At 43.4% G+C, this 13,046-nt stretch overlaps 1 gene segment (V, D, J or C); it reads left to right on the top strand.

Annotated features, from left to right (window-relative positions):
- Window positions 1-1,665: 1,665 nt before the first annotated feature.
- On the top strand, window positions 1,666-2,592 carry LOC105471745 (probable non-functional immunoglobulin kappa variable 6D-41). The segment is given in 3 exon segments: window positions 1,666-1,782; window positions 1,958-2,043; window positions 2,252-2,592. Coding segments are annotated over 3 exon segments (519 nt in total).
- Window positions 2,593-13,046: the final 10,454 nt, after the last annotated feature.

The raw sequence follows: 13,046 nt of genomic DNA, 5'->3' as shown, positions 1-13,046 counted from the left end.
TGGTTGAAGATATTTGTCTCTGCTGCTGTGAAGTTGGATACCCAGAAGGGGCAACAGTGGTATCAACACAGGTGGGGATGGTGGTTGTGAGGCATGTCTCATGTCATTTTACACATTCATAGCCCTGTCCAGGCCATCATGGCTACTTCATTACAGACTCTATTATGCAAATATTGTGGAAGTTAAGAGAAAAGACTGAGTTCAGTTAATCTGCTTACAAGTGGATAAGCCTTCCAGTATGGTTGGTTGTTTGGCATCTTATCTGTGGAAGATATGCTCTGCTTTTTGCAGAAATAAATAAAATTCTGCACATGTAATTTCTTATTCATATGAGTGCATCCACATACCTCTCCTCTGGAGCTTCCTGTCTGTGATCTTCCAACTTTCTTTATCAAAGACTGTGACCAACCAGCTATCACTAATTCATGCATATACCTGACTCGGTGCATTTCTCTCTCCACACTAAGTTGATGACTACATGCTGTCCTCAAATATCTGCTAACTCAAGATAATATCTCGCAGTCACCCATGATTGTGGCCATAGTGTGGGAGCAGCCCACTTTTACTTGCACAAATATATGATGCTGACCTATTCAAAAAGCCTAGATTTTCTTATTGCTGTTTTGGTTTTCTTCTTTTTTTTGTTTGCATTTTTTGTTTCCCCATTTGCTATTAGCTGATCGAGAAAACTCATGAGGTCACTGGAGTGAGCTGATGAAAAGGTGTTAGAGTCAGAGAGAAAAATGATAGGAGGAACTGGAACACATATCCATGTAAATGAAGCATGGCCTCTGAATCTACCTGAACCAAACCCCAAAAGTACCTAATGTTCATCCTAATATTGAATGGTGCTGAGCCCCACCTGACCCTAAAAATTGGTGAGACTGGCCTCCTCCACTTATGCCGTGCAGCTCAGTCACATACTTTTTAAATGCCTCATGGGTTACCTACCGTTACACAGTGATATTCTGCATTTTGAACAAGAAATTTTTTATTTGTTATCTGGTCACTGTTTGGTCTTTTCTAAAATCCCAGGGATTTGTGCCGTGAGGTTTATTGGAGTTTGCAAGAGAGTTCACAAAGTGTTCCCATCTAATGCAGATGCATCTAGCACCAAACAATGTTCTGGATCACATGACAGAGCCACTTGTATCAAAGCCCAAAACCTTCTGCAAAACGTTCTCTTTTTCTGAGCCCACTCCAAAAAGACAGCCTTCCAAGTTAGTTTATAAGTGGGGAGGTGGAGTAGACCCAAGTTTGGGATTTGTTGCGTCAACACTCTAAGCAGGCCTTGCCAACACTGTGCTGCATTCTCAGTGGTTGGAGCTGCAAAGTACAGTTATTTATCCTTATCTTGAAGGGAATGAGCCAATGCTACTCACCTACCTTCACTAAATCCCTGATACCTTCTCCAATGTGACAGGCCCTTAAATTTTGTAGGGTTGAATCCCACACTCTGGTCTTCATGTGCATTCACTGAACATCCAGAGTCCTTATTATTTTCTGCTAATCCTATCGAGTTACCATGATGACATCAAAATTGTGTTGTATGGGGTGATGCTTTGTGAAGCGTCCACAGGATCAAAGTTTCTTCAGCCTCATTGTGAATGTGTTGTCAGGAAAGTTAAGATAGCCCTGGGCCGAGACTGAGGATGTGAGCTGCTGTTCACCCCAGATGACTGCAGAGCCTCCCGGAGACTGGGATGGACTCTGCCTTCACTCTGTGGCTGGGCCCTGGGTCTGGTCAAGCCCTGCTGGAGCCTCAGCTGCGCTCATCTGCAGGTGCCAGCAGAGGGCGCCTCTCACATTCACGGAAGGGGCGGGGAGGGCGTTCTCCAGACAAAGGTGAAGACTGTATTTAAAACAACAGGACATTCCCATAATTTGCATGTATCCTTCCTCCCACATCTGAAGTGGTCCTGCTTCTCAGTATTTTATAAGAGGGTTTTTCTCCTAGATGTGTCTTCAGCAAAACTGAAGTCAAAAGCACTGAGATGGTGTCCCCATTGCAACTCCTGGGGCTTCTGCTCCTCTGGGTTCCAGGTGAGAATATTTAGAAAAAGCTGAAACTAATTCTTTGAATCATTAATTGTCTTAATTGGGAACCAAGGACCGTATGGAACTTGGCTTGTTTTCAAATGTGATTTTTTTTTTTAAGTAATGCATATTCTTTCATCTTGTCCTACTAGATTAGTGATGGTTTCATTAAGCAGATGCTTATCTTGTGCTAATGTTTGCTGTATGGTTTCAGCCTCCAGAGGTGATATTGTGATGACTCAGTCTCCAGCCTTCGTCACTGTGACTCCAGGGGAGAAAGTCACCATCACCTGCCAGGCCCGTGAGGGCATTAGCAACTACTTACACTGGTACCAGCAGAAACCAGATCAAGCCCCAAAGCTCTTCATCCAGTATGCTTCCCAGTCCATCTCAGGGGTCCCCTCGAGGTTCACTGGCAGCGGATCTGGGACAGATTTCACTTTTACCATCAGTAGCCTGGAAGTTGAAGATGCTGCAACATATTACTGTCAGCAGGGCAATAAGCACCCTCACACTGCTACAACCCAAAACAAAAACTAGCTCAGCCTGGCTGAACAGAGAAATTGAGCAATATCCTGTTTTTATGATCTTTGCAGGTGCAGTTGGGGAAATAATCTACCAAATGCCGTCACGTATGGCCCATTCAGCAGAGCTGACATCCAAGAGTCAGTGCCTCATACTTTCATCTTTACCCACAGTCACTTTCAAACTAGGAGAAGAGTTGTTGAAGATTACTTCTTCTGTTTCTTTCCATAGGTGTACATAAATTGTCCTTTACAAGTTGGTAAAAACTTTGGATTATTCTTCAGGGCTACAGTTATTCATTTATGACAAAACTGCTTTGAAGGGTAAAGATTAGGCAACAGTCAGGTGATGGCCTGGAGCTCTTTTGACAGAAGAGCCATGGACTCAGGTTTCAGCCATTGTGAGTTCACAGGAATGAGACATTGTTCCTATTTCCAAAGCAGCTCTGTGAAGTCTGACATTTGTTAAACCAGATTAACACTTAAGGTTCACTTTCACTGAATATTTGGGTTTTGATACATGAAACTGGTCCATCAGGAACAGGGTAAATACCTAGCTATGGCTTTGGAAATGGGGACTATCCCAGAAACAATATTTACCTGGAACAAAAAAGGAATCAGCATCTTTTGTTGCCAGTCTTAGAAACAGGACAGGGCTACAAGACGAAGAAGGTTGAAATTAACAACTCTTAATTCCTCCATAAGAACTGCTTCACCAAAATCTGAGTGTACCAAAGCAAAAACTACAAAGAGAAAGTAGCTTCAGGAACTCAAGTAAGATGTAAAAACGAAAAGGACATTTGATTTTATATCTTGTTTGATATATGAAACACAGGGAGATCACCCACGATCCTTGAAATGTTCTTTTCTGCATGTCAAAAGCATTGTCTGTCTCCTCTCTTTTTCCACCTCTATTATCCAAACTGCAGTTTGAAAAAATGTATTTTTAAATTTTTCATTATTCTTGATTGACAGACCAGTATCTTATTGCTAACATTTTTTAAAACTAAGAGCAACTAAATTCATTTTTTTGAGTTTGTTTCCTGTGTATTTATTCATTTATTTAAAAATAACTTTGGAATACAGTGCAGTCATTGAGAATTCAGGCTTATACTCAGTGACATTTTTGTTAAAGATTTGCATTATATTTGGTCACATAAAGTTACATCAATTTTCTATCAAATTTTTTAATAACACAGATATTTTATTCCAAAGAAGTGAAAAAATGCATTGTAAGAAATAATGTGTTTCAGACACTGCCATCAACTTTCTCCACAAGATATTTCAAGTTGGAGAACATCTTCTGGAAAAAAACTTGAATTTTGTGCCATGGTTGGTTAAACCCAATGTCAAGAAAGGCTGAGAAAGAGACAACATTCTGTAAGATTCTTTAGTTTTTATGTGTGTGGGCTGTTTGTATGTGTTCTGAAGCATTTTATGTGTGTGGGCTGTTTGTATGTGTTCTGAAGTTGCTTTCAACCTGTATTCCACTTCTTCTATGGATATGCAGAAACCTTAAGGAAAATAAAGTTGTAATTAGAAATATCTGGTCCTGATATTAGACACCTGCCTGAGGTCACTTATTAGACCCTCCCCATGCATCAAAGAACTGACTCCCCTACTCTCTCTATCAGGTCCCATCCACTGTGAGGACCTTTCTTCCATCTGTGTTGTGTACAATCAATCGTACTGGACATTTTACATGCAAAGTAAATTTTCAAAATGATGCTTGTTACTTCTCTAAATGTGTTTTTATAGATTCGTGTCCAATTCATCTTTTTCAACTGTCAAAGTAGTTAAGTGTCTCTAGTTGAGGGAAATGTACCATGTATGTTTCCAATAAGAAAGACAGACATATTTTTGAATTTAATGAATTTTCACTTAATATCAGATTTTTCAGGAACAAGTAAACGCCATCATTTGAGGGTTAGTTGCATGTGAATAATTAAGACAAATTTTGATCCCAAGTACTGCGACTCAGTAGCGGAATGAGCCATGCAGAGAACAATAACCACATAATGAAACTGAATAGAATACTTTCAGTAGTTGACAAACTGCATAAAAATCAGGCAATGATGTGTGGTATCTGGAGGCTGAGGCCACTTATTTTTGCTGATAGGGGAAGGAAGGTCTCAGGGTCATACTGAAGATGTATCTGAGTGATGAGAAGACAACGAAGCGACCGTGGTGACCGGATCACCATGAGGAGATCAGGGACCGGGAGATTTCAGATAAACAACTGTGTATTGAAAGAAGTATTTTTTTAAACCTCTGTAATAGCCAGCCAATCCTATAATAATCAAATGCCTTCTGTGATTTTATTCCCTTAAGAATAAAATTTATCCTAATATCTTTCACCAAATACCTTGGCTTGGATCATACCCGTGACATAGAATGAATGTTCTCTTGCTCAGAAGCTGGAAGCCCAGATCTCTCCTTTGTTGCTAGTTTGTAGGCTTCCTAAAGCCCCTCCCTGCACTCAAGCCCTTATTGGTGTGTTGGTGGCTGACTTTGGGGTGGGACCATCTGAGGCAGGGGCAACACTGGACACTGGACATAGGACTCTGACCATTAGTGTCCTGGTGTCCTGACTTCAGCTGTGGGAACTCCATGTGACAGGGTTCATATGTCCCATGGGACTGAGATTGAGTCCATTGCTCAGGGAGCCCAGCATTCACCTCCTGCTGGATCAGCCAGCAGGACTCTGCTGGGAAGCCCACAGAGTGAGATGTCATTAATACTGGGGAAGATTTGTATTTTGTTTCCACCTCAGATTCTAGTGGCAACACTGTAGACCCCAGTGTCCAGTCTCTCCCTCAGTGTCTCCAAAAGAAAGAGTTTCTATCACCTGCCTAGAAGCAGTAGAATCCAGAAAATATGCCAAAGATCCACCTATGTGCTCTGCTTTGACCAACACACAGCCCCAGCTTGATGCAATGGTCCTGGAAAAGACCCTTGCTTTTTAATTAGCAACTTAGTTGTCCTGATGACATTGTTGGTTATTATTGTCTAAAACTGTGCTGTCTCACATGGTTAACACTAGCAATGCATAGCTGCAAATATACAAATTAGAATTAATTAAAGTTAAAAATGTAGATTCTTAGCTATACACACTGTATTTCAAAGGCTCAGTAACCACATATGATTAACAGCTACCCTTGCAGAGCGTAAATAGAGACATTTTAATCATCTTGGAAAAATTGTTTTGGCTGGTGCTGTGGCCACTCAGTGTTGTGCTTAGAGCACAAGCCTCAGCGGCTTTCATTCAGAGGTCAGTGTGGCCCTGGATCCTTCCTGGCTGGAGCAGCCACTGTGGTCCTCAGAGCTGCTCTGAAAGGGTTTCTTGGATGAGAAGAATGAAACTGAGCTGACAGTTCCAGACCAGGGCCCAGTGTTTCCCATCCCCACCCCTGCCATTATGTTCTGCAGGATTCCTCGTGGCCCATCATCTCTTTTCCAAAACATTTGGCATCTCACATGGGTCACAGAATCTAGCCCATAATACTTCTGTGACGAATAAGCTTTCTGAGTAATTTTTGTCCTCAACTATGCAGCTAGTTTGTTGAGAAGAGAAATTATTTTGTGAATCTGGCCTGGTAATGGATGAATCTGGCCTGAGATCCCCTTCATTAATACCCATGAAAAGACTCACAGTCAAGACTCACTGGGGCTCAGCATCTGTAATCCTATGTAAGAGACTAAGCCACAATCCTGACACTAGATGGTAGACAAACCCCATAATAACCCTAACATCTAAGCCTGATCATGGAAATACTGGGAGAGCTTAGGAGTGATAATGTTTCATTATCAATAGCCCCTAAGGCTGGAACGTGGTCTCTGTGTTACCTAGAGTACCTGGGAGGAGTTGCCAGTGTCCTGAGTTATGGGAACCACCTCTGTGCTGTGTGCTCTGAGGCTAAAAGCCCAGCCTTGCCTTCATGCCTGCCTTAGCTATGTCCCCAAAGCCCACCTGCTATGGAGTGAATTGTGCTTCAGAAATGCTTATCTTGAATCTCTAACCTCGAATATAGCTGCATTTGAAGAGAAAGCATAAAAGGTGGTAATTAGGGTTAAAGGAGATGATAAGGGTGGGGCCCTGATTCAATAAGATTAGTGTCTTTATAAAAAGAGACCCCACTGAGCTCTCCTCCACCCCCAACCTCCATGCATGCAGTGAGGAAAGGCCATGTGAGGACATGGACCGAAGGTGGCATCTGAAAATCAGAGAGAGGGTCCACAGCATAAAGTAGACATTTCTGGACCTTGATCTTGGACTTACCAGCCTTCCAAACTGTTAGAAATAAGTTTCCTTTCTTTAAGCCATCCAGCCCAGGGAATTTTGGTGTGGCAGTCCCAGCAGCCAATCTACTGCCCCCACCTTCTCTGAGCAGGATCAGCCTCAGGAGGCACCTTGTAGACTTTGGGACCCAGGTTTCTTCTCTTCTTCCTTCTGTTCTGACTGCCTGGTGAGGAAGGGGAACTGAGGCTTCATCCTCAGATAGTTTGTATTAAATGTGAACATTTCTTTAATGACGAAGTTGTTAGCCTGCTTTTTTTTTCTGATCAGAATTGCATCAAATTGAATGAACTACTTGCTTCGTATTAATATTTGGGGATCTGCATGTCTGTTCCCCACTTGGATGACAGTGAACTTGTGGTGTGAATACCATCTCCAGCCCCCTCCCTGTGTCCCAAGTGAAAGGGTCACTATCACCTGCAGGGCTGGCTGGAGTATGAACAGCATTCTAGTCTGGCACCAGCAGAAACCAGACCTGGCTCTGAGCTCCTACTGGCTCCTGCTATCCCGCTGGACATGATCCCTGTCTGGGTCAGGGGCAGTGGGCCTGAACAGATGTCACTCTGGCCATCGGCAGCCAAGATGCCTTCAGAGGTAGGTGCTCCCTCCTCCTGTCCCCTGTCATGCACAAATCTTCCCTAGCAACAGCTCTGCACAGAGGCCGCTAAGGGTCTGAAACCTCAGGGGAACAGGTTTGGGGATACTTCTGAATTCGTATCCCCTCTTTGCCTCATATCCTCTTCCCACCTCCTCTATGGGCACCTCTAGTGTATTTGTGGGCATCACTGCACGGAGCATGTCAGGATGTTTTTTCCCACCTCCTACTCCCAATTCATGATGAAAATTCATCTTCACTTCAGACATGGGCTGTCCATGCCTTGTTTCTTTTATATACATGCCCCGGCACATTGCTGAACCCATAGATCTGACCTGACTCCATGAATCTTTGTGGAAGGGTCATGGTTGGCAAGCTGTGGTTACTGGACACCAGAAAGTAAAATGACAAATACTAAGAAGCTTGCGCATGGGACAGACATAGACCATTGTCAGCAGAGTCCCAGCAGCTGGTAAGCCATGAAAGCTGGGCAGAGAGATCCCATATCACCCCAGTCAGAGGGGAGACTGCCAACAGGCCATGAGGTGGCTTTATCCTGTGACTACACAGCCATAGAAGCACGTGTGCTGCCCTGTCTGATGGGAACAACCAGAGGAGGACTTGTTTACCCTGAGCCCTGCACACAAAACAGCCCTTTATTCAGAGCTTAGACCCACTTTTTCTGCCCCCATTACTCGTTGCTGTGTTCCCCAGACCTATCTGGGGTCACTCCTGATCCTCAGCAATGAATAGTGACTGCTGTCATTCCAGCAGGGCCATGGGGATGGTTCCTGAGCTTCATGACCCTGGGCTTTGTAGTGAGGAAAGGTCCACGGGGTGGAGCACCCATTGCTGGTTTCCAGTATTCAGACTCAATTTATTAAAGTTTGAAATCATACCTTAGACTGTCAGTTAAAGTTATAGCCATTTATATATAAATACACATAATATATTTATTCATAAATAGATGCATAGTATATATATGTGTATCGATACAGCTTATTTCAAAAATATTAGATATATTTAATATGTCAAGTTTATATTAGAAATACATATAGACATATACATAATTGTTATGTTTATTTATGTAGCATGTGTTCCTTTTCCTTCTAAGCAGAACAGAATCTGGCTGAGAAAATACTCTGGAGACATTTGCTGACCTCTTGGGCTCCAGCAGAATCCTATCTACTCAGGACCAGTGAGGACAGCTGGCCCGGGAGCCCAGGCCCAGCTCTAAGGCCCTGATCTCTGGGACTTTCACCCTGGCCACAGGCTCCATGCTTGTTACAGCACCCATGAGTGTGTGAGCAGTTTCCTTCCCTGAAGTTCCTGCCAGGCAGCCCCATGGGCAAGGCCTTTGGTTACCCCCAGGTCCTTAGCCCCATGGCTCAGGAGAGTAGCTGTTTCTGCCACAGCCCTGGGCAAGAGCCCAGCAGCTCTTGGGTAGCACAAGCCTGGCCTTAGCCCTGGGTTGAGGACCCTATTCCAAATCTCTCCTGACTTATTACGGCACCTGAAAGCCCATCATGTTCTTAAACTCATTAAGACTTAAAAGACTACATTTCCACAATTGCTGAAACTAAGCATTGCCACCTTGAAAATTAGAAATTGGAATTCATTGTCATTCTCAAAGCCTAGCTTCTTCCAAGCACACCAGATGAAGATGCACATAGATTCTCTCCTCTCCACACAACTTTACTTAGAAGCACAGTGAAATTTAAAATGTGGGTAAGCTCTTAGCACCTACACAGCAGCCATATCTTTCCTTCTTTAGTACATAGGGCACTAGCTCTGTCCTGGTGTTTAGGATAGTGAGCTTCTCCCAGCCCAGGACAGGAGCAGGGCTTAGGGTCCCATGTGATCAGTTCCACAATAATATGTCAGGGAAGTGAAGGAGGAACAGGGCTTCCGGGAAGGATTTTGATCCCTCATAAGAAGAAGGAAGGTAAAGAGCTTTGCTCTGCACTTTTCCATGGATACTTATGAGAAGATGTGATGCTTAGAGATGTTGCAGCCTTTTTGAGACCATGAGACCACGACACATTGAGCTCACATCTGAAAACCCAAAGTGATAAAGGTGGCAAAGCAGAAATGTAGAAAGAACCTGGGACATTTCTTCTGTCACCAAGCTGCTATATCCTACCAAAATATCCTGAAATTTAGACTTCTTGTCATTGCTTAAGTCATTGCTATCCTTTCTTTCACTTTTCTCTAAAATTATCTAACTTATTCATAAAATACACTTAAGAGCAGGCCAAAGACATGTTCTTTAGGAGAAGAAATGCATTATTATGTGCATGTGTGTTTGTGGGAGTCTGTGGCATGTAGGGCAGGAACCACACTAAGTGATATTCTCCCCTGGCATCTTGGTCCTTCTATGTCCATGGCTAGAGGCACCAGATCTCTTCAAAGAGTATGTAAATTCTTCTCTCTTCTTGTCTCCATTCTTTTTATATCTTAAGCATAAACATCCCCTGTCTGTCCTTAATTCCTCCCTCGTCCAAGGCCATAAAAGTTTAAGATTTGAGTCAGCATGGCATTGTTACCAGAGAGGGGTTCCTATCCAGACCCCAAGAGAGGGTTCTTGGATCTCACGCAAGACAGAACTCAGAGCGAGTCCATAGAATAAAGTGAAAGTAAGTTTATTAAGAAAGTAAAGGAATAAAAGAATGGCTACTCCATAGGCATAGCAGCTCTGAGAACTGCTGGTTGCCCATTTTATGGTTATTTCTTGATGATATGCTAAACAAGGGGTGGATTATTTATGCTTCCCATTTTTAGGCCATATAGGGTAACTTCTCGGTGTTGTCATGGCATTTGTAAACTGTCATGGCACTGGTGGGAGTATAGCAGTGAGGATGACCAGCTGTCCATTTCATTGACATCTTGATTTTGGTGGGTTTTGGCTGGCTTCTTTACGGTAGTCTGTTTTATCAGCAAGGTCTTTATGACCTTGCTGTAATGTGTTCTGACCTGCTATCTCATCCTGTGACTTGGAATGCCTAATTGTCTGGGAATGCAGCCCAGTAGGTCTCAGCTTCATTTTACCCAGCCCCTAATTAAGATGGAGTCACTCTGGTTCAAACCCCTCTTACAGCATGAGACACAGGCAGCAGGGAGCTGTGGATTCTACACTGTCCTTGTAGTCGCTTCTCCCTCTTTATAGGCTGTGGGATCATTTCTGGAATGAAGATGCCCACATGGAAGGAACATACTAAGGTCAGACAGTCTTGGGTCCAAATCTCGGCCCCAGCATGTGCTGATCATGTGACTTTGGGTAAACCAGTGATGAGCTCTGATAACTGGTTTCCTCGTCTGTGAAATGGAGCACTGTGCATATCATGGGGTATATTAGTTGGTTTTCATGCTGCTGATAAAGACACACCTGAGACTGGGCAATTTACAAAAGAAAGAGGTTTATTGGACTTACAGTTCCACGTGACTGGGAAGGCCTCACAATCATGGTGGAAAGTGAATGGCACATCTCACATGGCGGCAGACAGGAGAAGAGAGCTTGTGCAAGGAAAGTCCCATTTTTAAAACCATCAGATCTTGTGAGACTTATTCACTCTCATGAGAACAGCAAAGGAAATACCCACCCCCATTCAATTATCTCTCACAACATGTGGGAATTACAGATGAGATTTGGGTGGAGACATATCTAAACCCTATCATGGGGTATTCTGAGGGTTTAATCAAATGGTGCATATTGAACTGCATTTGTGTGTGTGTGTGTGTGTGTGTACACATACGAATATATATACTCAGTCCCCTTTTTATACACTATTGAATGAAGATATGTAAGATAATACTAATATTACTAGCCAACTATTATTTTCAAACCGAAGTCTTCAATATTTATTCTGTAATTAACAGGGGCAGTGGGGACATAGTGCAGTGAAATCCCACTATAGGCACTTATATGTGCATTGTTCCCACCATAAAAACTTTCACCAATCCATTTATGCAGATTAGAAAGATAAACAAGGTTACAAACAACCATAACACCTTTAGTCCACTTTTTTTCCTGAGCCGATTTTATGTTAGCATTCATCCTTGGGCTCCTAAAGCTGTGGTCAAAAGTCTAAATTCTACATTCTTTCTTCCCACACCCACAGCCTTTTTCAGTGCTCTCTATGCCTCCTCCATGCTGAGAATCCAGACCCACCCTCCTGCTACCCTCGCTTGAATCAAGCACTAACTGCCAGGAAGCTTTTCTTTGTCAGCCATCCAAGACAACCTCTGCCAGGAACCTTGCTGGAGCAATCAGCATCTTCCCCATAGAAAACAACTGAGAAGGGCTGGGCGTGGTGGCTCACGCCTGTAATCCCAGCACTTTGGGAGGCCGAGGCGGGAGGATCACAAGGTCAGGAGATCGAGACCATCCTGGCTAACATGGTGAAACCCCGTCTCCACTAAAAACACACAAAAAAAATAGCCGAGCATGGTGGTGGGCGCTTTTAGTCCCAGTTACTCAGGAGGCTGAGGCAGGAGAATGACGTGAACCCAGAAGGCGGAGCTTACGCTGAGCTGAGATGGCACCACTGCACTCCAGCCTGGGCGACAGAGCGAGTCTCTGTCTCAAAAACAAAAAGCGGGGGCGTGTAGCAGGGAACCTGCAAACTCCATGGTGGTGTTGAAGAGATGCATACACTCTTGAGATTTTATGTCTTCTCCATGTGTTCTTGACAACAACTCTATTTTTACGGCCTTGGAGGAGGGAGGAATTAAGGACAGACAAAACACAACTCTCTAAAAGCCTTTACAAACTGTAAATGACTTTATTTTAGATTTTAGAGCAAGGACACATCTTGCCATCTTGCATTCCCTGACCCCTTCCACACTCCTTTTTCCCTTCCAATTTCTCTGACTCAGTCGGTTCCTCTCACATTGTGTTCTGAAAATCTAATTTTCCCTCCTAATATGAAAAACAAAATCCTCTTCCTCCTATCATGTGCTGTGAGATCTGACCCATAAACTTTTTTTTTTTTTTTTTTTAGATGGAGTCTTGCTCTGTCACCCAGGCTGGAGTGAAGTGGCACAATCTCGGCTCACTGCAACCTCTGCCTCCCAGGTTCGAGTGATTCTCCTGCCTCTGCCCCTCAAGTAGCTGGGACTACAGGCACGTGCCAACATGCCCGGCTCATTTTTGTGTTTTTAGTTGAGATGGGGTTTTGCCATGTTAGCCAGGCTGGTCTCAAACTCCTGACCTCGTGATCTGCCTACCTCAGCATCCCAAAGTGCTGAGATTACGGGTGTGAGCAACCACGCCCGACGCATAAACTCTCCAATACTCAGGTTGTATAAGAGATCATGGAGGGATTTTACCCAATAGATTTTCTACCTAAGAAGAATTCTTTTACTAGCTCTTCTCTCACTAAAATGTTTTCTATCTCTTGTCAAAATTGACACCAGATAATAAAAAGGTGGAAATGTTTGAAAGAACTGCACACAACCACAGACTCACTAAGGTAAAGGATAGCTCTTCCCCTTGTGTTAGCTTCCAATGATGTCATTTAAATTACCACAATCTTACTGGCTTGTAACAACACTAATGTATTACCCTATAGTTGTGGAGGTCAGAAGTCTCACT

Source organism: Macaca nemestrina, chromosome 13, assembly GCF_043159975.1.
Source record: "Macaca nemestrina isolate mMacNem1 chromosome 13, mMacNem.hap1, whole genome shotgun sequence".
NCBI lineage: Eukaryota > Metazoa > Chordata > Mammalia > Primates > Cercopithecidae > Macaca > Macaca nemestrina.
The sequence above is the reverse complement of the archived record's forward strand: the minus strand, read 5'-3'. Positions and strand labels throughout refer to the sequence as shown.